This window comes from Myotis nattereri, assembly GCF_964212035.1.
Source record: "Myotis nattereri genome assembly, chromosome: 18".
In the NCBI taxonomy this organism is placed as follows: Eukaryota; Metazoa; Chordata; class Mammalia; order Chiroptera; family Vespertilionidae; genus Myotis; species Myotis nattereri.
The window spans coordinates 11,864,164-11,892,003 of record NC_138093.1 but is presented as its reverse complement, the minus strand read 5'-3'; the positions used below and the strand labels follow the sequence as shown (position 1 = coordinate 11,892,003).

General features: G+C 51.0%; 3 protein-coding genes across 3 annotated transcripts; all 3 read right to left on the bottom strand.

Annotated features, from left to right (window-relative positions):
• Positions 1-3,102: 3,102 nt before the first annotated feature.
• Positions 3,103-4,716, bottom strand: S100A12 (S100 calcium binding protein A12). The gene is made up of 3 exons (XM_081111793.1): positions 4,609-4,716; positions 3,780-3,938; positions 3,103-3,327 (listed from the first exon to the last, which is right to left on the bottom strand). The coding sequence occupies exons 2-3, from the start codon at positions 3,915-3,917 to the stop codon at positions 3,187-3,189; spliced, it is 279 nt and encodes a 92-aa protein (XP_080967919.1). The 5' UTR covers positions 3,918-3,938; positions 4,609-4,716; the 3' UTR covers positions 3,103-3,186.
• A 12,644-nt stretch (positions 4,717-17,360) lies between these two features.
• S100A8 (S100 calcium binding protein A8) lies at positions 17,361-18,454 on the bottom strand. Its single transcript, XM_081111794.1, has 3 exons — positions 18,341-18,454; positions 17,703-17,865; positions 17,361-17,553 (listed from the first exon to the last, which is right to left on the bottom strand). The coding sequence occupies exons 2-3, from the start codon at positions 17,841-17,843 to the stop codon at positions 17,425-17,427; spliced, it is 270 nt and encodes an 89-aa protein (XP_080967920.1). The 5' UTR covers positions 17,844-17,865; positions 18,341-18,454; the 3' UTR covers positions 17,361-17,424.
• A 6,220-nt stretch (positions 18,455-24,674) lies between these two features.
• On the bottom strand, positions 24,675-26,848 carry LOC308533697 (protein S100-A15A-like; the record flags this gene model as incomplete). Its single annotated transcript, XM_081111785.1, has 2 exons — positions 24,675-24,851; positions 26,678-26,848. The coding sequence occupies 2 exons, from the start codon at positions 26,846-26,848 to the stop codon at positions 24,675-24,677; spliced, it is 348 nt and encodes a 115-aa protein (XP_080967911.1).
• Between the last annotated feature and the right edge of the window lie 992 nt (positions 26,849-27,840).

The window sequence follows — 27,840 nt, the reverse complement described above, 5'->3', positions numbered from 1 at the left end:
AGACTAACCTTTGTTGCTGGAGCCCAGCAGCTTGACTGGCAGGCGAGCCCCAGGGTCCCCAAGCTGAAAACTACTCTGGATGGGAGGTGGAAATGTGAGGGTGTGTGAGGGGAGGGCTCCCTGGAGGAGGGGACATTTGGGTGGGGCCTTTGTGGACAAGCAGGAGTTCCAGAGCTACAGAAGGGCCCAGCAGCCTGGCGCTAGCACAGAGCAGACACTTGACAATGTTTGTGAGTGAATGGAAGGGAGGGCACCTAGACAAAAAGAACAGCAGGACACCCAGTACAAATCCGAGAATTCTGACAGTTCACAGGGAACCTGGAGAATGTTCTGGAATGGCTGCAGACTGGACAGGAGGCTGGTGGTGAGGTGCTGGAGAGGACAGGTCCAGTCTCCGTGGTCCTGTGGTTCTATTGGCCCTCGTGTCTATTGGCTTGTTTTCGTGGTACCTGCCGTCATCAGGGGACGAGGTTGTGCATTTTCATGGAGGGACTAGATGTCACCTCATCCAAGCTTTGCACTTGAAAGATGAAAAGGCTGAGGTCCAGAGAAGGGAGAGGCCCCTTGCCCAGACTCAGAGCCAAGAAGCAGCTGAGCTGGGAGGCTCACCTGGATGAGGGCTCTTCATTGCCCTCAGGTGCCGCTGATGGATTTCGACCAAGCTTGGGGGTTCCTTAAATGTTTTTAAAATAAGATTTAAGATCAATTTGTGGTTTAGTTGGTTATTTTCAAACAAAATCATGGCTAGTAAATGTTTTCAAAATGGCAAATACACTGAATTTTATTATTGTTGGTTGTTTGTTTGTTTTACCAGATTTGAATACTATATCCCTCAGAATTGATCACAGACATATGTGAGTGCATTGAGCAGGAATCCCAGTTGGCAGAACAGCAGCTGGGTCTAGTTTAGAGGCCTTGGGGGAAAGATCACACCTAACTGGTAACTGCCCTTGGTTACTTGTGTAACACTGGTCAACCCTAACTGAATGGTTGACTCCTAAAAATAACCTCAGGCTTTGCTTTTGGTTTAAAATAAGCTTCCCCTGTAGTGGCTGCAGGAGGGAGAGAGAGAGAGAGAGAGAGAGAGAGAGAGAGAGAGAGAGAGAGAGAGAAAGAGAGAGAGAAAGAGATGCTGACCGCTGACCAGCTACAACTATTACCTCTTATGTACTAGTAAATCACTATCTACGGAGTGCTCCCGCAGTATCAGGTGCTGTGCTAAAGTGCTTTACAAGTGCCGTTAGATGATCTGATCCTCAACTCTTGGAGGTGCTATTGTTATTCCCATTTCATAGATGGGGGAACTGAGGCTTAGAGATTTTAAATAACTTGTTCAAGGTTTCACAATTAGTAAGTAGAACGAAGCTCTGAAACCAGAAATGTAACTTCAATATTCATACTCTTGGCCACTAACTACCCTTTTAATCCCAAGAATTGCACTGAATCAACAGAAAGACAAACTTACCCCCAGCCCCAATATAAAGCTCTCCTTCTTCTCACTTTCCCTCAAATCAGTCAGACCTGGCTCTAGCAAGTTACCTAATCTTTCTTTTTTTAAAAATCTGTTTTTATTGATTTTAGAGAGGGTGGAAGGGAGAGGGATACATAGATAGAAACACCGATGAGAAAGAGACATCAGTAGGCTGCCTCCTGCATGCCCCCCACGGAGGATCAAGCCCACAACCTGGGCATGTGTCCTGACCTGGAATTGAACTAGGAACCTCTTAGTTCATGGGTCTACACTCAACCACTGAACCACACCAACCAGGCTGCCTAATCTCTCTTAAATTTTGTCACAAACTCTGTCCTTCTGAACTGTTCCTCTAGCTGAAGAGGGGCTGGGGACCAACTTCTGGAAGGTTTGCCAGAGCTCAAGACTGTGCCCAGCTGCTATTCCTTTCTCCTCCTCCTCCTCCTCCTTCTTCTTCAAATTAAACTTATTAGGGTGACATTGGTTAATAAGATTATATGGGTTTTAAGTGTACATTTCTGATACATGATCCATATATTGCATTGTGTGTGTCCACCACCTAAAGTCAAGTCATCTTCCATCACTATTTATTGGTCCCCTTTACCCTTTACTCCCTCCCCACACCCTTCCTTTTGGTAACTGCCATACTGTTGCCTGTGTCTATGAGCTTCAGTTTTATATCCCACATATGAGTGAAATCATATGGTGCTTAGCTTTTTCTGACTGACTTATTTCAGTTAGCATAATATTCTCAAGGTCTATTCATGTTAATTTCCTCAAATATGGCTTCAAGTAATATGGCTGCAAGTACATATACGATGACAAGTGTGGCCCCATTATATTTCTCTTTGCCAGGGCTACTCTGGAGAATCCCTCCTTGGCTGGTCTCTCTGCTTCTACTCTTGCCTGCCTCTGGCTAGCTCTTCTCCACCAAGGCAGCCAGAGTAATCCTTTGCAAACATAGGTGAAATCATCTTGCTCCCTCACTCAAAAGCCCCCAATGGCTCCCGAGTGCTCCCCAACATCCACAGATAGGGCCTGCTCCCTGCTCCTTGTAGGTGCATACCTCCCACCACCTCCATGTCAGCCCCTGCACATTCCTTCGGTGCTGTTCTTTGAGCAAGCCAAACGTATGTTCACTCCTGGGCCTTAGCTGCACTGCAGGGAACTCTTGGACCCCAGATACCTGCACGCTGCTCTCCTTCCTATCTTTCAGATTTCTGCTCACATGCATTCCTTAGTCGTCTTCTCTAAACAACACCCTTCCTTCCCCAATCTTACTTCCCTACTTTAGCTTTCTTCATATCACCTATCATTACCTACCGGTGTATCATAATAAATATTTTTATTTGTTTGTCTATTTATTTTCTATTCCCTCCCCACTAGAATGCAAGCCCCAAGAGGACAGAAACTTTGTGTCTTTGTGTCTCTTCCTATCATAGAATAATTGTAGAATGAATGAATAAAAGCATATGTGGTGGACATTTAATAAATAGGTGGTAAACAATGAACAAACAGAGAAGGGGATCTCGGGGGTCTAAACGAGGCCTGTCAGAATAGCAGGGGTAAGTTGTCATCAAGTTTGAAAGCCAGGGTCATGGAAAGAAAAGAAGTGCACTGACACGGTTAAGAACTTTTCAAGCATGCATTTATTAATTCTCACTCCCCTCAGTTCTTCTTGCAGACATTGCTGGGGAAAAGCCACTCAGAGCTGCTTACTCTTTGTGGATATTTTCATGGGCAGCCTCCAGCACCTTGGACACCAGTACCACGAATTCAGTAAAGTTGACCTGTCCATTTTGATCAGAATCCAGTTCTTGGAATATCTTGTCAATGGTGGCTTGATCTTTGGTGTTCTAGGAGAAGGGGACAGCAGACACAGTGAGTTCAGACTCTCCCTCCCCTTTCCCATCCTCAGAGCTCAGCTTAGGGAGGCCCAGGGACATTCATTCATTGGCCAAAACTGTGTAGGGGAATCCAATGTGACAAAACAGAAGGCAGAGAGGCAACCATCATGAGCCATGTAGTTCTCTAATCCACCCCCTTTCCCTGCCCCACCCTTCTCCACCTCACCTATGTGCAAACGCTTCCAGAGGGGGAGAGAGTACAGCCTGAGGGACAGAGTGAGTTAACCCAGACAGGGAGGTGGGGCCTTTTCCCCCCAGCAGAGGGAGAGCTTCCTTGGGTGCTGAAATTGGGGCTGAACCCACCCACGTCCTTGTTTCTCCATCATCCTTCAGTCCTTGCCACTGTCCTCAAGGTGAAGGGGGGTGGAGGGAGGTAGTTCACCATGATGGGCGTCACCCACCTTGATTGTGTTGACAAGTTCCTTTGTGATCAGCTGCTTCAGCTCACGCTTGTTGAGGGTGTCAAAATCTCCCACCCGAACTGAGTACTGGTGGAAGACATTGATGATTCCCTCCAGGTGGTCTTCCAGCTTAGTCATCTTCTCAAACCTCACGTTAACCTTCAGGAGACAAGGCAGGTCTAGGAGAGTTCCTCCCCCACCCCCTGACCCCCTCGCCCCTCTCTTTCTACATTGAAAGTTTAAACAAGGGATGGCTTCCCCCTGCATCGGCTTTGTGTTCTCTCTGCTCTCCATTTGTGGATTGGATGAGGGAGGACATATAATACCATCTAACGTTGAAAAGAATCAGCCTCAACTGCCACTGTGGTCCATGTCCCCGTAACTCCTGGATAGTATAACCAGAGAGTGTTGCTCACTCAAGCTCAGCTGGGAAGGGTTCTGTGGTTCCCCAGCGGTTCCTTTTCCCCAAGTGAAAGGCCACGGGTCCCTTATAGACATTCACTGGCCCACCCGCCTTTGCCATCCTAAGTCCTGAGACTGGGTCCACCTTGCTCAGCAAGAGCTGTTCTCCTTGGTCCAAAATGCAGTCGGCTCTTTACTTCTTAAGGTACATAAATGTCTAACTATTATGTTGTACGCCTGAAACTAATATTGCATGTCAACTATAATTGAAAAATAAAATTTAAATTAAAAAACCTTTTTTTAAATGTAGTCATCCCAGAGGAGCTCGAGCAAGCGGAAGATTGTGGCTTCCCACAGCCTGCAACGTGGTCCCCTACCATCACCACTCTGAGGAACCCCAAGGGCCCAGCAAGGAAAGGACACTTACCCTCAATGCACAGGAGTGTGGAGCTCTAGCAAGAAGTAAGCACTGGTGAGGAGCACCGAGCAGGGAAGGTTTTTATAAGGCACTCTGGCCTCTCCTTTGACCGCAAGTGAGGAAACTTCTCTGATTCATCTGTCTTGAGGCAATAGCTGGTACACACTCTGTTGCTCAATACAAGGTTCAAACCTGTGACTTTGACCGCAACACAAGAAGTTCAGGTTGTACCCATCACACCCCCTGCTCAGCCTGAAGCAGAATGTCCAACCCCACCCTATACACACACACAGGTGCCTCACACATTTCTCAGCTCTAGGGCAGGACCCAACCTTCACCTCTAACTCAGTTTCCTGCTTCCTAATAGAAGGCCAGGGGAGCAAGTTTCATTGCCTGGATGGCTCCTACCTGAAAAGGAAGGACTGGGAGAGGCGTTTGCTGTGTCCATTACCCCCCAAATAATAACGATGATAAAAACGAAGTGAGCATGTAATCCTGAAACAGAAAAGGGATGTTGGTTTAAAACTAAGGAAATCTGAATAAGTACAGAATTTAGTTCATAATAATATATCAAGAGCAGTTCACTAATTGTAACAAATGTACCAGATGAATGTGGAATGTTCACAAGAGGGGAAATGTGTACAGGTGTATGGGAACTGCCTATATTATCTCCTCAATTTTTGCCTAAATCTAAAATGCTTCTAAAAGCCCTGGCCAGTTTGGCTCACTGGATAGTGTCAGCCTATGAACTGAAGGGTCCCAGTTACAGGCTTATTCCTGTGCAGAAGGCAACCAATCAATGTGTCTCTCTCTCATTGAAGTTTTTCTCTGTCTCTCCTCCTCCCTTCCACTCTCTCTAAAAATAATGGAAAAATATCTTCAGGTGAGGAATAATAATAATAATAAAGTTAAAAAGTAAATAAAATGCTTCTAAAAAATAAAGCCTACGTGTTGTTGAAAGCGAGCATGTATTGAGCACTTACGACATGCCAGACACTGCTTGACACCACCTTCCCTTAGTTCTCCAGAGAGCCCTGAGGGGCATAATCAGAGTGTGCCCATTCTGCAGATGAAGGAAATGAGTTTAGAGAGGCTAAGTAACTTTTTAAAGTGCCAAACCCTAATTTGTCTGCTCTCAAAACCTCTGCCATTGTTGCCATTTTCCCCCTAAAGTAAGAATAGATTTTTAGTTATTAAAAAAAAATAATACATGCTCATAATTTTTGGTAGATGCACTCTTATCAGGCTCTGATCTTTTTCTTCCAGTTTCCCCCCTAATGCAGTCAATTCTTGATTAGCCTTTTAAAAATTCTTTCCTTGATGTACCCCTACCACTCCCCATCTTCTCCCCCACATGGAAAGTCCCTAGGTTCAGGGTCAGAGCAGCACAAATTCCGTGATGCCCTCTTGGAATTTGGCATTCGATGGGTTCACACACCTTCCTAAATCATAACACAGAGAATTCACCTCACAGGACCCAGGTGGGGCGTACTGAGTGGGGTTCAGGCCAAGATTGGAACCCGGATCCCATACTGGGCTGGGGTCTGATGCAAGGCTGCTTTGCAGGCCACAGTGGAGGTGAGGGGGTCAGTTCTGTGCCCTTGGGCAAACCCTTAACTTCTGTGAGCCCCTTTCTTCATTTGTGTGGTCATCTCACTGGCCTCATTTAGCTCCCAGAATTGCAAAAAGGCCCAGCTGGGAGACTATGTGAGAAAGTGCTTAAAAACAATGAAGTGCGATGTTTAAATTTTACTTTTGCCCTTACCCACCAATCATGGATGTGGATCATTCAGACCGGCTAGCATATATGTGAGTCCAGAGCCAGCCTTCCAGGGGCCTGCCTGGTCACTGGCCACTGGGAGTCTCCTACAAGTGACCTTCCTCCTCTGTGTCCTGACAGTGGTCCCGGGGTGGAGGGGCCTGCATGCTGGTTTTCCCTCTGCCGAAGCTGCCCTCAGCCCCCTGAGCACCAGCCCAGCATCTGTGGCACCCAGAGAGGCCTTTGGGGAGACAAGGAAGCCAACACACAGCAGGCGCCTGGCACAGGTCCTGGCACGTAGCATCTTCCACTTGCCCGACCTTCCTCCCTCCTCCCATCTGCACCCCAATGAAAAGGCAGGATTGGCCCCTGGGGGAAATCTCAAGCCCTGGGGATGCTCCCTCCAGCTCCCTGGTGAGTGTCCTGCTGCTGGCCTTGGCGTTTCAGAGTGGGTGGGGGCGTGGATTCCTGAGACCTGTGGCCTGGCTGTCACCTGGACTTGTCCTGCCGCTCCCACTCTATAGAAACTGCTCAAGGGTGGGACTGTGCAGAAAGGCTGATGCTCGGGGCAGCCAAGGAGGATGAAAACGATGGGAAACTCCTCTGTTGACAGTTTGATGAGGATGATACTACAGTGGTAAATACAAGCCATTAGGCATTTGTCAAAACCCATAGATGTGCGATGCAAGGAGTGAGTCATAATGTGGACGATGGACTTTAGTTAGTAGTGATGGGTGAATGTTGGCTTGATGGGAACAAATGCACCACACTAAGACAAGATGTCAGTAAGAGGGGCCCTGGGGGAGGGAAGGCCAAGGGGGATATGGGAACTACTTCTTGCTCAATATTTCTGTAAACCTAAAACGTCCTCTAAAAAATAGTCTACTGCTTCGTTAAAAAATTACTGCTACACCTAAAATCACTATGTACAAGTCGTAAGAGCATGCTACACAGCAAGAAGGAAACTTTTCGAATAAGTTTTGAGCCAAATTGATAACAGACTCACTTTCACAACTAGAAATAAATGTGTATCCTTAAAACAGACTTTCACCTTCAAGGGAATTGAACTAAATGTGATCATGTAAACACCCTGAAAAGCATATCAAGGTAACTTCAGTCTGGCTGGTGTGTCTTAGTGGTTGAGCGTCAACCTATGAACCAGGAGGTCACAGTTTGATTCCCAGCCAGGGCACCTGCCCAGGTTGCAGGCTCAATCCCCAGTGTGGGGCATACGGGAGGCAGCCTATCGATGATTCTCACCATTGTTGTTTCTGTCTCTCTCTCCCTTTCCCTTTCTCTCTGAAATCAATAAAAATATATATTTTTAAAAAGATAACTTAAATTTTTCATAAAGTAAAGAAACATTTACATTATGAAATGGGAAATCTGAATAGGGGATATATGGGAGTTTCTTGTACTATACGTGCAACTTTTCTGTAAGTTTGGAATTCTATCAAACTAAATTACATCAAATTATATCAAAATTAAAAATTACCTCACTCAAAGTGCTCATGGCAACCATGGGACTCTGTTAGTCACACCCAAATAGTGGGGTGGGGCATGCCAGAGCTTAAGGTGGGGCAGGGTGACCAGATGGGGCAGGATCGCAGTCCACCAAGGTGGGTTTACCCCCCAAGTTAGCCTGGAGACTGCCCTCACAGAGACACCTTCTCTAACGTTACCCTCTCCAGGAGGGAAATGGACTCTCAGGTAAGCAAGGAGAGAAAAAAAGAAGGTGATGGTGCTTTAAAGGATGGGAGACTGGATCTAAAGGGATTCCATCTCTGGAGATCTCTGAGCAATGGTGATGAGCTGGGGGGCATAGGTCCTTCACCTGGCACAGACTTCCTTGCCCTTTATATCTGTTAGTCTCTGGCTGGCAAGCACTGGGGGAGGCCACCATGAACTGGACAGACACTGTCCTGCCCTCAGTGAACTTACAGTCTGGGGAGGAGGCAGAGTCCCAGCAGGTGCCTGGTGAGGTGGGGAGAGAGGTGGCAGAGCCAGGAAGCAGAGAATGAAATACATTGCCAGCCCTACCCTCGGTTCTGGCAAGCTGGAAGCCAACTTAATGGAGATCTTTGTGCCTCGGGGTTGGGAGATGCGGGAAGGAAGTCTTCTCCCTAACTTGTTCTGGGATGCAAAGCCAGTCACCAATGGATTTCCAAGAAGGACCTCAGGGTTTTCAGGAAGTGAGACACCAACCCCTCTGTGTCTTCCCCATTCTCCTGCTACAATCCCCGAACTTGGCAATGAGAAAGCTACCAAATTGGATGAGGATGATCACCATCAAAGCACCAAGGCTAGGAAGAGGTTATCAAGGCCTCTGAAATAAAAACATATGTTTAAGTCTAACCTGGGAACCTTGCGTTCAATACCGCAGACTCCCCTGCATGCTTGGTTAGCACAGTTGCCATGGCAACGTGGACTGTAAGGGGTCACAGTGGGCCCCTGCAGTAGTGGGCTAGGTTCGTCCCTAATCCTGCACCTCTGGCCTTCAGTAGCCACACCGTCCATGCAACTGCTCTAGAGGAACAGGTGAGTGAGACCCTGGCTCCCCGCCCTCCGCCATGGAGAATTGAACAGTCCCCCGCAGTGCAGTAGGAAAGCCCCTGAGATGTTCGGGCCGTTCAGGGGTGGGTAGGCCACAAGAGGAGAAACTGGACAGATGGGAGCATGAGAAGTGATGGGGGAAAATAAGATCCATGTAATGGGGTTCCATCCTAACACAGTTATAATTCGGAACCCCATCTAGCTTACTCAGCATTAAGGCCTGCTTTGTTCCCCCGGAACAAATGTTGACTGACATTGGGCAAGGCTGTAATCCTATGAGGAAATCAGGTGTGGCAGAGACTGTCCAAGTCACTGCTTCCTTCCTTTTTTCCCTCTCAGGAGAAAACAACGCCTTTCTACAGCTTGATTCGTGTATAATTAACATACAAAAAACCCCTGCACATATTGAATGTGCACAATTTGATGAGTTTGGACATGTGTATGCACCCGTGAAACCATCCCCACAACCGTAAACGCAGCCATCGCCTCCCAAGTTACCAAGGGCCTTTGTTTTTGTGGTGAGAGCACTTAGCATGACATCGACCCTCTCACCAAATGTTCAAGTGCACAAACCTGTATTGTTAACCGCACCGTGTTGACCTGCAGGTCTCTGGAACACCTTCGTCTTGTGTAACTGGAACTTTGCACCCACTGAACCATGATAGTCACCGCTTCCTTGGAGGAATCCAGTCAGAAGGGACGAGACCGCCTGAAGAACTCCTGCAGCTGCTTACTTTCTGTTTGTTGATTTTTCCCTTCTTTACAATTACATTCCATATCTTTTTTAAGAAATGGGTTAAAAATTGATTTTAGAGAGAAGAGGGAGAGAGAGAGAGAGAGAAACATCCATCGGCTGACTTCTGTACACCCCCTATTGGGGTTCAAGCCCGAAACCTGGACATGTGCCCTGACCAGGAATCAAACTGGTGACCTTTCGGTGCACAGGCCAACACTCAGCCAACTGAGCCACACCAGCCAGGCCACATTCCATATCTTTTTGAGACATATGCAGACTGTATGTAGCACATAGGTTCATGTAAGATGAAATAAAACAACAAACATCTGTAAATGTGTAGGATGTGTTTAGGCCCTGGACAGATACCAGGCAATTGACAGAATACTCCAGAGAGCAGAGAAGGAAAATAAAGAATTTTTTGTTTGCTAAAAAATTCAATTCTTTGAGAGCCCCTAGACAAGCTAGCGGAGTATCCAGGTGTGCTTCAGGAATGATTTTTTAGCATCTCTGCCTCACACCCTGAGTTTTTAAACACACTGACCCTCTTCCCAGAGAAGGGGGCCCTGACCCATAGTGCCTAGGTCCGAGGGTGCTGGGAATGAGGTCACCCTGTGGCTCTGAGCCAACCTTCAGGGCAGGTGGCAGGGCCAGTGAGGTGCCGGGAGAGAGTGTGGTTGATAGGAGTTGTCATTAAGGCCTCAGGGAAGCAGGCATTCCAGGGAGGACTAGAACTTGGCTGAGCAAATTAAAAGTGGCAGACATCAGGAAAAGGAGGGCGGAGGGAGTCATAAGATGCTCACAGGGCCCTGGTGGGCTTTGTGTAGGGAGAGCCCCCATAGCCACGGTGAGAACAGAGACCACGCGATGTGTGCTAGAGCTGTGGGGGGGTTATGTGGCCCCAGTGGCATTTCCTAGACCCTGGGAGGTGATCAGTGCTGCTACTGGAGAAAGAGCCTGGACCCAATGTTGCACCAGGGAGGATTGCCCAGGCCCAGTCATGGCAGGGCCGTCCACAGAGGGCTCCTGGCTTCATTGGAGTCACTGAGGCTAGTCCCAGAAGGGGAAGAAAAGGCTCCTGTCTAAAGCCAGAGGGAAAAGAGAGAGACACACACACCTCCTTTGAGAAAAATGGCTAAGGCAGTGGTTCTCAACCTTGGCTGCACATTAGAATCAGCAGGGAATCTTTTTAAAATCCTGATTTCTGGGCCTCATCCTCCGGAAATTCTGTTTCTTTGTTACTAATGTTGTGGCCCCACCCCATAACAAAGAAACAGAATTTCCGGAGGATGAGGCTCAGAAATCAGGATTTTAAAAAGATTCCCAGGTGATTCTAATGTGCAGCCAAGGTTGAGAAACACTGGGCTAAGGGCTCTGTCTGCACCCGGGCACCAGGCTGGGACTTGGAGTTCCTTCAGAACATCAATCCAGTGGTATGCCGCGCCAGCACGGCCAAGGATGAACCTGAGTGGGGGCGGTGAAGAATTAGAAAAGACAATCAAGAGAATAAAGCTGAGGCTGGGTGGGACGCTGCCCTCTCTGATGGAGAAAGACAGTGCCACGAACTACAAACCGTGTCTTTATTTTATATCTGGATTCCACGAGGCAAAGTAAGGGTGTGGTCAAGATGTTTACAATATTCTGGTGGGTTTCGATCCTACTCAATTACATGTACCTGAACTCTGTCAAGCCCAGATCACTCAGGCACGTGGGGCCATGTGTTCGGACCATAGGTTCAAGCTTACAACTACAGCTGTTGGCTATAATTGTGCTGGGAGGGCTCTGTCCTCCAAGCTGGGACTTGCACATGGCCATGAGAGGACTGTGCCCTGTCATTAGTCCGAGGCTTGAACCTGTCCAAACACTGTAGCCGCTCTTCACACAGTGGGAGCTCCAGAGCTCTGAAGGTCTGGGGAGGGCTTGAAGGAATCCTATGGGATACCCCTGAACTTTGGACAGCACAAGTGGTTGGCAGGATATTCTGGAGGAAAAAGAAGACAAAGAAAGCATGTCTTAAATGTGTTGTTGAAAGGTTTACTCTCTGTGAGACCCAGAATAGATAGCAGAAAAGGGAAGTACAGGAGAAATGATTTTTAAGGTCTCTATCTCAGACTGTGAATTTCTAAATTTCTGAACCTTTCCCGAGAGGAAGGGACTCAGAGTAGCTGATTTCTCCGAGTCTGAGAGTATGGCAGCATCTTTCCTGCTCCAAGCCTGGGTGTTCAGATGCAGGCTATGGGAAGGCCATTCAGCCTGCAGAAAAAAAAAAAAAAAAAAAAAAAAGAGATACCAGCAAGTCAGTGTTTTTTTTTGTTTTGTTTTGTTTTTAAATATATTTTATTGATTTTTTACAGAGAGGAAGGGAGAGAGATAGAGAGTTAGAAACATCGATGAGAGAGAAACATCGATCAGCTGCCTCCTGCACATCTCCTACTGGGGATGTGCCCGCAACCCAGATACGTGCCCTTGACCGGAATCGAACCTGGGACCTTTCAGTCCGCAGGCCGACGCTCTATCCACTGAGCCAAACCGATTTCGGCAAGTCAGTGTGTTTTTCAGTAGTGGCACTATTAGCCTCATGGGCAGAACCAAGTCCAATTTGGTGGGGGCACATTTCTAAACATTCTGCAAGAGTGGTTGTTATTCACAAGGGAGAAAGGAATGAGGCAATGAAATGCAGAAACGGGGGTGCCCGGCAGGGTATTCGCTTCCTTCATGTGGCCAGAGCCTCCAGAGCTCCCATTACTTCTCATTTATTTGTTCGTGTCTTATACGCTGGCTAGGGCCTCCAATACAAATTCTAAATAGAAGTGGTAATGGGGGCACCATGTCTTCTTCCATCAGTAAAGAGAAATGTCTATCATTTCTTTTTGTTGTTGTTCATCCTGGCCCAAGGATATTTTTTCCATTGATTTTTAGGGAGAGTGGAAGAGAGAGGGAAAGACAGAGAGAAACACTGATGTGATAGAAACACATCAATTGGTTGCCTCCTACACAAGCCCTGACCAGGGCCTTGGCTGGGGGGAAGCCTGCAACCAAGTTACGTGCCCTTGACCCAGAATCGAACCTGGGACCCTTTGGTCCACAGGCCGACACTCTATCCCACTGAGCCAAACCGGCTAGGGCAGTGGTCGGCAAACTCATTAGTCAACAGAACCAAATATCAACAGTACAACGATTGAAATTTCTTTTGAGAGCCAAATTTTTCAAACTTAAACTATATAGGTAGGTACATTGTTATTAACTTAATTAGGGTACTCCTAAGGCTTAGGAAGAGCCACACTCAAGGGGCCAAAGAGCTGCATGTAGCTCGAGAGCCTCAGTTCGCCAACCACTGGGCTAGGGCGCTATCATTTCTTCATTAAGTGTGATATTTACGGTTAGATGCACCTCATGAAAGGTCTAGGACAAAAGTAGGAAAGAAATCCAGAGCATCCTATTTTGGTTAAATATGTTGTTCTGCAAAGCACAGGGGGGAAATGTGTCAGAGCAAAAGAAGACACCGGGTTGGAGCCCTTGCTGGGCTGGGCTGATGAAGAAGCTCTGCGAGGGCTTTGGCTGCAGGAGAGCTTCATGCTTTCTGCTGCTAATTGTGCCTGTTGAACAGGAGGAAGCGGAGGCTCCTGTCCGGTGAGAGGTTGGGGGCAGATCTTTTGAAAGAGTTGCCAAAGGTCCATACCCTGGCCTTTGCAGCCAGTTCAGGCCGTGATTTTGCAAATCAGAGAGTTGTTTACACAGAAACGTCTACAGCTCCTAAGACTGCCAGGGAGGGCCCCCAGCCCAGAAGGAAGGGGAAGTTACTACTGGAACAACACCTAAGAGGTTAAGGAACTCAAAATGCTGATCCTCTTGTTGTATTGTCTAGAGGATTGCTCACACCAGGAAAAAAACAAAACCAAAAAACCCCAAGTAGCTCAAGTCCTGAGCTGTGCCTGGTGAGTCGGCCCCAGAGAGAAGCTCATTCTGGCACCTGAGACCTTTGTGTTATGCCCCTGGATGGCAGAGACAATGCAGGAGGTGGAGGACCGAGAGGCCTGCAGAGGGAGGCCCTCCACGCACCCCCAGGCAGGAAGCTACTCAAAAGAGAGGGCTTTCATGGCATATCTTAACTAACAGGTTTCTCGCTAGAGACTGTTGGGATCTAACCCTCCCTCTCCCACTTGCCAGATTCGTCCATTTTATCTTAACCTCTCCGAATCTCTTCATATACAAATGGAAATAGCGATGACCTCTTTCAGGTTTGTTACAAAAAAATAAATGAGATAAACTGTCAAAAAGTCTAGTGCTGAGAAGTAAAATTATCAACACACATAGTGGGCCCATGTCAAAATTCTTATTTTAATTCATTCATGAAAGATCGATAAAGATGTTTGTTGTTTTTTTAAGCTGGTTTGAAGACTATTTGAGAATATATAAAGACAGCCAGGAAAGGTGTGTCTAAGTAAGACTCTTAAGTGAGATGTGAGACTCTTTTAACTTTAAAAAGAGTGATGAAAACCCTAACAGTGAGGGGTTTACCATCTCTACCAGGCTATACAATCATATTACTCCATCACGCAAGTAAACTGGCTTTATCCACTGGGACTTGTTAGTCAAATACTAGCATACTGTGTTGACCTTTGACATTTCCCAAAAGCGTCAGATGGGGGAGATTAACAAGTAGCCGCACTTGCTTCGCAGAGATGAAAGATATAAGCAATCAGCATTTTGTCTTTTTCCAGGCCTGAGGTGTTATTTCTCATTCACACTGACACCCAGCAGAAGCCCAGCACGTGTTGGTAGTTTGCCCTCCCTTCTTCAGCCCATTTGATTTTAGGCTGAATTCCCAGGTCAGGAGGCCAGGAGATAGACTGGGATCTGGACCCCAACAGGATGGTCTGGCTCCCAGGTGGAGGAATGTATGGGACTTCCTTTCCATGGGAATGAGCTCATTTGTTCAGCGGCTAGACACCAATTGCCCAATTCCAGATCCTCCCCCTGCCTTTAGGATTTTTGTCACAACCGTGAGGAACCTGGAGTTAGGAGCCTGGGGTGGAGAACCTTGCTGAAGAAGCAGGATTTCTGACAGGTCATCCTCACAGGCCCCGGAAATCTCAGTGGCCGGATCTGCCTCAATGGGTGAGCCAAGGTCTCCTTTGTGGGCCCAAATGTTGCATGGGGCTTCCTGCTAAACAACTCATTTCTCAACTTCCCACTGCCCTGTTCTTCTTTGGTAGCTGGGGAAACAGGAAACCAAATCACCTTGCTCTGGGCAACAAGCCTGTCTGACTCCGCCCAGTGGTTCCTGTAATGAAAACAGTCCTGTTTGTAAACCACAGTCTCCACGCTTACCACCTCCCTGAACCTTCCAGTGGTGCCCCTCTCACCTCCACCTCTTTCTCTAGTGCTGGGGTCCAACCCCAGCGGGTCCAGGGGTCCCCAAAGGTGTGGACGGAGTCGGCGAGGAAGGAACGACACAGAGGAAGCATTCAGTTGATCAACAGCCTAGCCAGGATCTCTAGCTAAGTTCTGGTCAGGATCTCCAACGAAGTTCTGGTTAGGATCTCCAGCCAGGTTCTGTGTCCATGTTCTCTTGCTAGGTTCTCCAGCCAGGTTCTCCAGGTTCTCCAGCCAGGTTCTGTAGCCATGTTCCCTCGCTAGGTTCTCCAGCCAGGTTCTGTCCAGGATCTTCAGCCAGGTTCAATCACCAGGTTCTAGTCAGGTTCTCTTGCCATGTTCTATCCAGGTTCTGTAGCCAGGTTCTGTCTCTAGGTTCTGTGGCCAGTTTCTGTCCAGGATCTTTTGCCATGTTCTCTTGCTAGGTTCTGTCTCTAGGTTCTGTCTCCAGTTTCTGTCCAGGATCTTTTGCCATGTTCTCTCCAGCGAAGTTCTTCTGTCTCTAGGTTCTGTGTAGGTTCTGTGTCTAGGTTCTGTGTGCTGTTGTCTTGTTACATCTGTATTTATACCAGTTGATTCCAATCCTATCAATCTCTATTCCAAAGGTTAGGGCGTTTCTTATCTCCATTCCAGGGAGTAAAGATTATGTAGCTTAAGCATGATTGTTCGTAGTTAAAGTGATTAATTACCCGCCTGGCACTTAGTTAAGGGGTTTTATTCCCTCCCTAACTTCAGGGGAAAATCCCTACCTGGGGAAACAACCTTTCTCAGAGAGGTGACCTTGGTTAAAACACATAGTGCCAAGAAGGTGAGCAAACATATTAAGAACAGTATGCCATATATGCCAGGTCCCTTGAAACAGCAAGGATGGACCGGCTCCTGGCACTCTAGGCGGCCAGTGGGGTGCCAGTGGGGTCACCTCCCCTGCACACCATGAGCTCGAGTATCAACTATTGAGAGCTCGAGGTCAATGAGATTCTTCACAACCAGTGCCCATCACGGACAGTGAAATCCCAAGGGGGCACTCTGTCACCTTCCCCATGGTTTCCGAGTGGGGTTAAAATCAACAGAACCCTTGGCAAACAAAATTTGATAATGATAAGTCTCTCCCTCCCACCTCTCCAGAGGGGGTTCCTCTTCAGCCCAGGCTCCTGGGGTTAGAGGCACACAGCCATCCCCCAGGGCGTTGAAGGGCCCCTGGGGTGCTTAGGCAGAGGCTCAGAGCCTTATGCACACAGAGGGACCCCAAGCCCGGCTTTGTCTCCCCTGGACAGTGCACCCCAGCTTCACTGGGCAGGAGGGGAGGGGAGAGGGGTGTGGGCAGCAGGAGAGAAACTGACTGGCCCACCCATCCACCAAACAACAGACCATCATGGAATCACCACACTTTTCATTACTAACGCCCAGCTGGAGGACAAGGGGTCTTAACCTTTTCGGGGCCTGGGGCCCTCTTGAGAATCTGAGGAAAGCCAGGGAGGAATGTGCTGATACCCATACGCAAAATGATGCATCCACTTTAGTTCCACTTAGAGATGTATAATACGCCTCCGTCACCAACACCACTGCTCATCACCCCAGTGGGAGCAACAGAACATTTCCCAAGGTGCGGCAAGAAACCCAGCTCAAGGCTGGGTTCTGAAATTCCCATTCACCAGGCCCTGAGATGTTTCATTGATCACCAGAGCCATCACCCCACAGGGCAGCGTTTGAGTTGCCTGTTCTTTGAGTTGAGTTTTATGAACGTACTGGCCTGGCTGCCCATTCCTTTATTTTTTCATTGACTTGGGAGATTGGAAGGCAAGAGAAAAGGAAAGCTTCCAAAATCTGGGCCAGGGGCTATTAGTGTTACTGATCGAAGAATTCTAAATACCCACCTCCTGTCACACCAAACACAGAATCCCTTTCTCTCTCTCTCTCTCTCTCTCACACACACACACACACACACTTCTATGCAGTTATTGCCCTAATTTCCCAAGAGTCTCATCTAAGACATTTAGCTGGAAATTAATATTTAGTTGAGAGAACAGTAGTTTTCCTTATATCACCCTGTTTCCATATCACCATTTGGAAGACCATTAGTTCTACAGTGTCATGGGCTTTTTAGAGCCCTAAGTCCTAGAGCCAGTGACTCAGGGCCAGGGCTAGAAGAGACTCAGAAATAATTTAGGGGGAAGGCAGAGAGGAAACCAGACACATGGTAAGAACGGAAAGTTCATGAGACATAGGGAGTGGGGGGCAACAGAGGCTTGGTTTTGTCCCTGTGGGTTTTCCAACCTTCCCCCCACGCCCTAGGAGCCTCCTTCCACAGAGGAAAGCAAGAGAGGACCAGAGGCCTGAGGTATCAATCACTTTATTAATCTTCAGGGGTCAGTCCAGAGGCCCAGCCCCAGGCCCAGCAGCCCTGCTATTCCTTGTGGATTTCGTCATGGGCTTCCAGGCCCACCTTTATCACCAGCGTCAGGTACTCCCGGAAGTTGATTGCACTATCTCGATTGATATCCAGCTCTTTGAACCAGGCCTCTGCATTCTTTTTCTGTCAAAATTGAGGAGAAAGAAGCAGAGTGTAAAGATCAGAGTGGGAGCTGAAGAGTGGCCATTTACCTGGGGCAGCAGGGGGGCCAGTGGCAGCTGGGCATCATCAGAGCCAGGCAAAGAGCCAGGGGACACCCAGCCGCACCTCACCTGCAAGAAATGAGGGCACTCGTCCTCCAACAACTTCTTCAGGTCATTGCCGTAGAGGGCGTGGTCGTTCCCTTGCAGGTGGGAGTACTTGTGGTAGATCTCAATGAAGTTGTTCAGGGTGTTCTCCATTTCCGTCAGCATGGTGCCCAGGGATTTGCTTCACCTGGAAGGGGAGCACATGGGTGGGGATGGTGCCTCTGCCCACAGTGGAGTGAGGACTAAGGAGACACTCAGAAGGTTCATAACCCAAGTAATGGCTTTGTCCTGGCCTGCACCATCCAAGTAACCAAACCCAGAGGATGCTATAGCTGTGATGAGAAGGGGTGGGATGAAACGGATCAGAGTGTGGTAGGGGGTAGGTATACACACACACACACACACACACACAGTGCCTGCCAACTCCATGCCCTCACCCTCTGCCCAAGAAAAGCCCACTTTAGGAAATGAATATGCCCTCATCTAAAAGTCTCAGAGGACTGGCTCTTTTTGTCCCTGTCTCACTCTTCTCCCGAGGAAGTCTGGAGCTTGGTTCACCCCTCCCTGAGCTTTCCCTCCCCTCTCTCAGCGAAGGCTGCCTGCTCCCCCAGCCGCCCCTGGAGAAGCCCAAAGTGTGGGGCCAACCAGGGTAGTCCACTTACCAGGTCTTCCTGAAACAGCGCTGAGAGTTGACAGAAGTGACAGATACTCAGGCTGAGTGGCACTCCCTTTTATAGCGGCTGGGCTTGGCTAGCTAGCTGTCCCGTGAGGGCGAGGCAGCTACTCCCTTCCAGGGTTGCTACAGCCTCAGGTTTCCTAACCAGGTGAATGGGGCAATCCCAGCAGCCTGAACATTTCTGAGGGCGGGGGTGTGGGGGGGTGGGGGGGGGGAGAGGAAGAGGAAGGCTTTTTTCCGGGCAGTAGTGCCCAACAGGGGAAACCAGGAAGAGACCAGGGTGACCAGGCGCCGCCCCCCTCCCGAGTCCCCCGCTGTTCCAGTTGCTAATCTCCTACATGTGTCCTGTCTGTCCGTCAATGACTGGAACGGAAGTGGATGCATCATTTTGCATACGGGCATCAGCACATTCCTCCCTGGCTTTCCTCGGATTCTCAAGAGAGTCCCAGACCCTGAAAAGGCTGAGCCCCCTTGTCCTGCGGCTGGACATTAGTAATGGAAGGTGCGGTGATTCCACGATGGTCTGTTGTTTGGTGGGTGGGTGGACTTCGCAGGGACATGTTGCTAAGGGCCAGTTTCTCTCCTGCTGCCCACCCCTCTCCCCTCCTCTCTTGCCCTGTGAAGCTGGGGTGCACTGTCCGGGGGAGACAAAGCCGGGCTTGGGGTCCCTCTGTGTGCATAAGGCTCTGAGCCTCTGCCTAAGCACCCCAGGGGCCCTTCAATGCCCTGGGGGATGGCTGTGTGCCTCTGACCCCAGGAGCCTGGGCTGGAGAGGAACCCACTCTGAAGGTGGGGTGGGGAGGGGTACTTTGGAGAAGCCAGAAGTGCTTCCTGTCCAAGAGGAGAAGAGGAGGTGGCCCACTCCCCAGGATTTCAGGAGGAGCAAGCTGCTGTCTAACCCAACAAAATGCCACTGAGATGAACTGGCTTCCAACGCTGAAGATTCGTCACGCCATTCCTCTGGCCACAAAGCACTGCACAATCACATAATCTACTTAGAGCCTCAGAACGTGCTTGTCAGGAAGGTGGGGCATGGAACCCACCCAGTACAGACGCGGAAGCTGAGGGCAGAGAGGCGAAGACCAGATCCTGGAGCTTGGGGCTCCAGAGTCTAATCTGACAAGAACTTGACTCTGCAGGGAAAACCCCGCTCCTCTCTCCTTCCTTCATACATTCAACAAGGGCCTGGGCCACCAGCGCCTCCTGGGGGAAGTAGATGGAATTAACCTTGGGCTTCAGTATGTCAGTAACTTTATTGCTGTGTAACCTAGGCCAAATACTTACCCTCTTTGTGCCTTAGTTACCGCACTTATTAAGTAGAGGTTTAAAATACTTCAAGTAGACCATAATAGGAGAAAATATTTGCAGATCATGTATCTGACAGGAGTTAATATCCAGAATATCTAAAGAATTCTTATCACCTAACAACAGCAACAACACAATCTGATTGAAAAACGGGCGAAGGACTTAGACATTTCTCCAAAGAAGATCACAAATGGTCAATAAGCACATGAAAAGATGCTTCACATCACTAGTCATCAGGGAAATGCAAATCAAAGTAAGACAGCACCTCATACCCAACATAACTAGAAAATAACTCTCAACATAAACAGAAAATAAAAGCATTGGGGAGGATGTGAAGAAACTGGAACCCTCGTGCAGTGCTGGTGGGAATATGAAATGAGGCTGCCACTGTGGAAAACAGTATGATGGTTCGTCAAAAATTAAAAACATGCCCTGACCGTTGTCCCATGCAACAAAAGGTCGCTGGTTCAATTCCCAGTCAAGACACATGCCTTGGTTGCAGGTTCCACCCCGGTCGGGGTGCATATGAGAGGCAACCGATCTATGTTTCTCTCTCACATAGATGTTTCTCTCTCTCTCTCTCTCTCTCTCTCTCTCTCCAATAAAAACATTTTTTAAAATTAAAAACAAAATTATCATATGATCCAGCAATTCCACTTCTGGTATATATCCAAAATAATTGAAAGCAGGGTTTCAAAAAGATATTTGTACACTCACGAGATGTCCAAATGGTCAAGATGATCAATTGTATGTTCTATGTATTTTGCCACAATTAAAAATAAAAAAATTGTAATGTTTCCACCTAAAAAGAAATAGAATCTACCATATAGTGTTGTTGTAAATATTAATAATAGATGCAAAATATTTATGGTTTGTAGACTTTTCTTAATATGTACAACGTTTCAATAACAAATTTACAAAAAACTGTGTAAAGTGCTTAGAGCAGCGCATAGCAAGCAAGCATCGGGTGAGGGGAGAGCACCTTTGCTGCCCCGTGAATGTGCCTGAAACCCCAGCCGGACTGTGAACCCGTGAGGACCCAGACAGGACCATCCACCTCTGCTTCCCCAGCACCCAGCCTAGGGCCTGGCACACACCATAATAGCAACAGTACTCAATAATAAGAACAAATGATAGCAAAACCGTAGCTAATATTGATTAGGCTTTTTACCAGGTGCCACTTGCTATTGTAAGTGCTTTACTTATCTTGATCCACTTAATTCTCACAACAGATTGATAAGGTATGTACTGCCATAATTCCCATTTTACAGATGAGGAAACTGAGGCCCCAGGGGGACACACATTCAGTGCATCAAATGCCTTAGGTGACTTATGACATGTTGTGGCATCATCTACTTCCTGACACTCCCTGGAATGCCTCTGAAGTGTCTTCCTGACACTCCCTGGAAGTCCTCCTCATCCTTCCTGATCCAGCCCAGGCACCATCTGGTGGCCACCCCTGCGCCTCCCCGAGCCTCCTTCCACCCCTATGGACACCGAGTTAATTCTTCTCTCCTCCGTGTTACCCGAATCCCCATGCATCACAGCCTCTGCCCTGCCACACTATGACCCATCTGTTTTCTTGGAGACCTGGGGCCCCTTCCGAGCAGAAACCACATCACAACCCCAGGACCTGGTCCATACTAGGTGTTCAATTAATACTTGCTTGGGGTAAAAATGAATGCGAAATGGAATGCTTGGTCTATCCCCTACCCAAAGCAGAAGTTCCCTTTATCCCCTCCCAGCCACCTTAACTCACTTCTGGAGCAAGGCAGGATATAAATCCACCAACCAGATGCAGTCTCACTTCCTTGGCAGGAGGTCAGTCAGCCCCTTCACAGGAAAATAGGACTGTCTCTGACATGCGACATGTTTTCAGCTAAGGCTGGAGCACTTAGTGCTTCGCTATTCCTCAGGTCCTCTCCTCTATGACCTGGTATAACAGCACCTGACCCCAAACAGCACCTCATGTTTTCAAAGTGTTCTTATGTCCACTATCTCACTTGATAACCCTGTAAAGTGGGTGTTACAGGTACAATTACCCCTCTGTGACAGATGAGGAAACGGGGGCACGGGGAGTTACTCAAGCTCCTTCTTATGGGCATGTGTTCTGCTCTGTCTGGGGGCTTAGGTGCCAAAAAGCAGGCGTTAGAACAAGCAAGCTGGCTTTTCCAAGACTCTCCTTAGGACTTGCTCACCTTCCCCGGGATGGAGCTCACGCTGACCTCTCTCAGTGGGGTGATGAGGGGGCTGATGCAAATGATGCCTTCCCAGACCCTGACCTTCGGGAAGTGCCATTTAAAAATATATTTTTATTGATTTCAGAGAGGAAGGGAGAAGGAGAGAGACATAGAAACATCAATGATGAGTGAGAATTATTGATCGGCTGCCTCCTGCATGCCCCCTAGTGGGGATAGAGCCTAGAGCCTGCAACTGGGGCATGTGCCCTTGACTGGCATTGAATTGTGACCTCCTGGTTCATAGTCAATGCTTAACCACTGAGCCACCATGGCCAGGCGGGAGATGCCTTTTTTAAAACCCTCCACCCCCGCAAGAATGGTCCCTGTGGGGACAGCTTTCTTCATCCAGAGATTAAGGAAAACAGTCTCCAAATGCAGAGAGGGAGACTCAAGACAACAGGAGTCCTGAGCTCCTCCCAGGATCGCGTGCTCGTCAGGGGAGCATGCTGAGCAGCGAGGCCACAAACTGCCTCCCCCAGAGACGCCCCTCCAGACAGATGGCCTGGCGGGGGGGGGGGGGGGGGGGGGTTGGGGCGAGCCAGAGCCAGGCTGAGTTGCCCAGGTAGCAGAGGATGTTGGGAATTGGGCAAGCATATTGGGGGAAAGGCAGAGCCCGCAATCAGACTGTGGGTTGTGGGGCAACCTGGGGGAGCAGAACCTGGCCCTGTTTACAGGAAAGAGCTCCGTTCTGTGTGTGTGTCTCAACAGACCTGCGCCAGCCGGGCCCAGGCTGACGAAATCAGGACCTGCAGGCAGGGCCGTGAAGAAATCCCCCAGAAGGGGGCTGGAGGAAGGCGAGGAGGACGGGGCTGAGATGCCCCCTTAGTACTCAATGGCCTGTGAAACCCAACTCGGTTCAGATGAAACGGGCAGGAAGCATCCCCCCTGGGCCCGGGGAAGGACGGCCTGGGTCTCTGGACGTGAGGACGAGGCCCACGGGGATTCCAAGCAGGTTCCTGTATTCCTCCCTCCGACACGGACCACCCGCTGTGTGCTGACACTGGCCCGGTGGGAAGGGTGGCCCCTGGCTTGGTGGAGGACAGACAGAAGCCCCACCGCGGTGCAGCAGGACACACACCTCCACGAGGAGTTCAGGCCCGGGGGGGGGGGGGGGCCGGGGGGGGCAGGAAGGTCCAGAGGGAAATGGGTGGGGGCCCAGCTGAGTCCCAAAAGGCAAGTGTTGGCAGACAAGTGTTGGCAGACGGGCAAGTGTGGAAGGGATGGCGACGGGGCCCCATCAGGGAGCAGCAGGGCAAAACCCCCCTTCAGAGCTTGGCTGACCAGACACAAAGGTCCCCACTCAACCTGCAGGGCACTCCTGCTCCTCTGTGATACACAGACCCAGCTGGAAGAGAGCCAGCCAAGGCCCTTAAATGACACATACCCCCCACAACCCACAGTCTGATTGCGAGCTCTGCCTTTCCCCCAATATGCTTGCCCAATTCCCAACATCCTCTGCTACCTGGGCAACTCAGCCTGGCTCTGGCTCACCCCAACCCCTCCCCCACCCCCCAGGCCATCTGTCTGGAGGGGCGTCTCTGGGGGAGGCAGTTTGTGGCCTCGCTGCTCAGCATGCTCCCCTGACGAGCACGCGATCCTGGGAGGAGCTCAGGACTCCTGTTGTCTTGAGTCTCCCTCTCTGCATTTGGAGACTGTTTTCCTTAATCTCTGGATGAGCAATGAGGAAGATGTCCCATCATTCCCTTAAAACTCATTGTTTCTACCACAGTAACTTTAGGGCGTGGGTTCCCAGACAATCCTCAGAGAAGAAACCCACCAAGATGAGCCTCGCAGGGCCCGAGGCAGAGGGGACCCTCCCAGAGAGATCCTGCATCAGATTCCTGCACTCTCAGAGAGAGAAACACAGACAACACAGACAGGGCGGGGCGGGGCTCAGCTGGGAGGGGTCAGGGGCCAGGGAGGACTGGGATCCGTGAGTCACAAGCAGCCCTGAGCTGGAGTGACACCACATCTATCATCATTTTTTATTAGTAAAACCAGACCCAGCCTTCTTTCCTCCAGGAAGACTTCCCTGATTGACAGTCACCCAAGTGCCACTCATCACTCTTCCCCTAACAGGCTGGATTGTTGGCTCTGCCCTGGTCCCCATCCGACTCAGCGGCACAAAACACACCTCACTGTCTATCTTCCAGACTGGCCCTGACCCCGCCACCCCAGGCAATTGCCAGCATCATCTTCCCGTCCATCCTGGCCCCTTCCCAGGCGCTCCCTTTGCACACTGATCCTTGGGGCTCTCATCCAGAGACAGAGACCTTCAAGCCAGGGTCCATGTCGAGGGTGCCTCTGCCCTCATGTCCTGTCCCGCCATGTAGGTGCCTGAAGGAGTGATCAGCATCTCGTGTCAGAGGGTCAGCTCTCCAAAGAGAAGATCCCTCTCTCTCAGACAGAGGCTGATAGCAGGGGCTGTCTCCCCCCTCAGACAGGGGCTCCTGGAGGAAGGGGTTGCTTCCCCCCTCAGACAGGGGCTCTTGGGGGCATGGGTTCTGTCTGTCATCCAAAATAGATGACCTCCTATTTGGAGGATCCAAACCTCCCCTCCTGGACCCATCGCTGACGCCCTAACCATGAAGAGAGAGACACCAGAAACTGCTGTGACATTGCTTTATTCTCTTCTCTCCCGGGTGTCCTTCCACACCCATGCACATGCCTGCGCACACACATCGGGCACACGCAGACACGCGTGGCAGAGCTCCACTCGGCCGCCTGGCTGGGTCACATGGCTCCTGGGGCAGGCCTGGGGGCTGCCCGCTCCCTCTAGTAGAGGCTGTGCCGGGCGCAGTAGTGGGCGCACAGCTGCCGGTGGTACTGCAGGTGGTAGTCCCTCAGCAGCTGGCCCAGGACGTACAGGAACTCGTCAAAGCAGATCTGGTTGTCCTTGTCCTTGTCCGCTGCCCGGAACAGCTCGGTGATGAAGTACGGCTTCTCCCGGCCCTGAGGAGGGGCGGAGGGTCAGCCAGCCCCCAGGCACTCAGCCCTGGCAGATGGTCCGGCTCCACCGCCCACTGGCGAGGAACTTGGCCCTGTCTGCTGGGGGCTGGTGGGAAACAGCTCCTCGCTCACTCGGTGGCCAGGACACTGCGCGGCAGAATCAGGCAGAAGGGGCACAGGGAGCCGGGCACCTGGACCTGGGCCGCATGGGCAGACAGGTGGTGCAGACTGGGCACCGCTTGCTGGCTTGGCCGGCTAGTGGCTGAGCAGGGCTGCCCTCTGCTGGGGGCTTTTAAGCCGTCTTCCCAGCTGCACATACACCCTGCAGGGGCCGCCCAGCCTGGGGCTGCACACTGGGAGCTGCCAGTCACCGCCCACCTGTCCCTCAGGCCTGCACCTCCAGCACCATTGCAGGTCGGCACCCAGTGGGTCGGATTCCCGCAGGGAGTGCCATCCGCCCAGGATTGTTTATGGCAACTGGCCTGTGTCCTCAGGGAAGTGCAGAATGGGGGAAGGCCACCGCCATGGCCCTGGGACTGTCCGATGTCCCAGAGCAGTGGCCCTGAGGGCTACGGACTGGGGGTGGCGTAGGAGAGCAAAGGAGCTTTCGGGGTGGAAGGGACAGCAGGGAGGAGGTCAATGGTCAGTGTGCATGGAGGAGACAGGACAGGCGACGATGAGAAGAGCCCCGGGCAGGGCTGGGGCAGTGAAGCAGGTTTCAGCCGGTTTGGGCTGGAGGCGGGGGACCCAGGGTGCAGCCCTCAGAAAGCCTCCGGGGAGGGAAGTCACTGCATCAGGAAACAGCTGGGGGCCTGGAGGGCAGCTCCCACCCTGGGGCAGACTGGCACCCTCTGTCCCCCCCAAAACCCTCCACCAGCTACTTCCTTTAATCTGTCCCCTCCACAGAGCTGGCTGACCCCACAGTGCACAGGCCTCTTGCCTGGGGCAGCTCTCCCAGGCTGCCCTCACTTAGCCCACCTGCCCAGGCCGCCATCTCCGCCCTGTGCCCGGGTGCCTGCCCCGTGGGTCCCGTACCCAGGTGGAACGGTTTCCCTAGAAACAGGGGCCTAATCACAGTCACCCTGTCCCCCCTCTGTGACCTGGTGGCTGCGCTCCGATAAGCCCAGGACAAGACTCTCTCTGATGTTCCCCAAAGGGAGGCAAGGGAGACCCGCAGGGAAGAGGGGTGCTTGTCCCGGATGAGCAGCCTTGACTCACACGGGGGCATGGCACCGAGGGCAGACACTCGGGTTGGCCTTCATCCCCAGGAGCCTGCTAATCACATGGCTCGTCCTGATGGCAGAGGAGATTCCAGGCCTGAGCAGGGTGGCTGAGCAGCCTAGACTTGGGGCTGGGCCCCTAGGCTGGTCTGAGACTTGGCCTGGGACAAGAGGGGGAGGGGAAGCTCCATTTCCTACCTGCCCACACCTCGTCCCTCCTGGCTCCCCTTTAACCCAGCGATCCTCCCCAGCGTGGGGGTGGGGCAGAGGAGGCTGTGCTAGACCCCAGGAGAAGGGGCTGGACTCGAGGGGCAGGCTGGGCAGGGCGAGGGGCCGAGGGAAGGGTTAGGACCTGTTCTCAGGGGAAGCAAAACAAGCAGAGCAACAACCGGCTTTGGGGTTCGGATGGCGTCTCAGGGATTAGCGATGCTTGGGCTGGAGTGGGGCCAGGCAGGGAGTCTCAGGAGGAAAAGCCGCCAGGGCCGTCCTCCCTCTGGCTGCTGATCCTGCCTCAGCCCTCCCCTCCCCTAAGTTCAAATGCTCCTGGGAGATGCCCCCTGTACCAAACCCTCACTTCAAACCCCACAACCCACCCTCCACTCCACCCACCTGCCCCCAGGCCCCGCGCACCAGGCTCTCCATGAAGCGGGGCACGTTGTCCATGAGCAGGGCCTTCAGCTCCTCCAGGGACAGGGTCTCCACGTCCCCCTCCCGGGCCGCGTACTGGTGGTAGCTGTGGATGATTTGGAAGAGGGATTCCTCGACTGGCGTGTCCGTCATGGCAGCGGGGCCCTCTGATGGCAGCGGGACAAGGGCCAACTCCAGAGATGTGGAGGTGGAGCAGCTGCAGACAGCGGAGAACCGGGGAGAGAGCAGCACCTCCTCTGGGCCGGCCCAAGCATCCTCTGCCCTTCCCTTCCTGCCCCCCTGGTCTCAGGCCCCTCCCTGACCATCCTCGGTGCCTCCAATTATGGCAGCCAGTGTTGTGATCCTCACAGGTCCTCGCAGCACAGCGGAGCCTTCACTGCATTCCTGGGATGACATCACACTCGCTCCCTAAGATGCACTCAGCCAGCTTCAGGGACCCACCTTCCCTCAGAGCCTGATCTGACGCATCTCAGACCCACACGAGGTCACAAGGTTATCCATCTCCCTGCCTCCAGCTCATCCTCCCAGCTGCAGGGCTTGGGTGGGGCTACACACACAGCTCCAATACGTCTCCTGGCATGTCCTACCTCAATCAGTGAACCCCCAGACTCCACAGTCATGAAGGACAGTCACTCATCCGACAAATATTTCTCGAGGCTCCGCAGCGTGCGGGCTCTCCAGGCAATATGAGTAGGACACGCGGCCAGGTCACAGGGCGGGAACGAGCGGAGGGGACAGTCACACACTGTGGACACTGCTGATTTAGTGGCACAACCGGGGAACCCTGGGCACCCAGGAAGGGACACCGTCTGCCTGGAGAGTTGAGGAAGACTTCAGTTGAGGCAACATTTAGGTGGGATTGACGATGTTGTTGCGAGGAGAAGCATGGAGGACCAGCACTCCAGACGGAGGAACCGCATGGTCATAGGCTGGGGGTATGAAAGTGGGTGGCCTGCGAGGGGAAGGTGTCCACAGGGTTCATGAGGAGCAGGTAGGAGACACGGGGCTGGAGAGGAGGATGGAGGCCGATGCGAAGGGCCCTGTGTGCCAAGCTAGAGCTGCAACTTTCTCCTGTGCACAGGATTTCAGATGGTAGGTGATGGGTGGGAGATCAGAGACAAGTG

Excerpts from the sequence above, each read along its gene's own strand:
- S100A12 (XM_081111793.1), bottom strand. The coding sequence starts at position 3,917 with ATGACTAAGCTGGAAGACCACCTGGAGGGAATCATCAATGTCTTCCAC. Across the intron at positions 3,328-3,779 it reads AACTTGTCAACACAATCAAG|AACACCAAAGATCAAGCCAC; the intron begins GTGGGTGACGCC and ends CCCTTCTCCTAG.
- S100A8 (XM_081111794.1), bottom strand. The coding sequence starts at position 17,843 with ATGCTGACGGAAATGGAGAACACCCTGAACAACTTCATTGAGATCTAC. Across the intron at positions 17,554-17,702 it reads AGTGCCCTCATTTCTTGCAG|AAAAAGAATGCAGAGGCCTG; the intron begins GTGAGGTGCGGC and ends CAATTTTGACAG.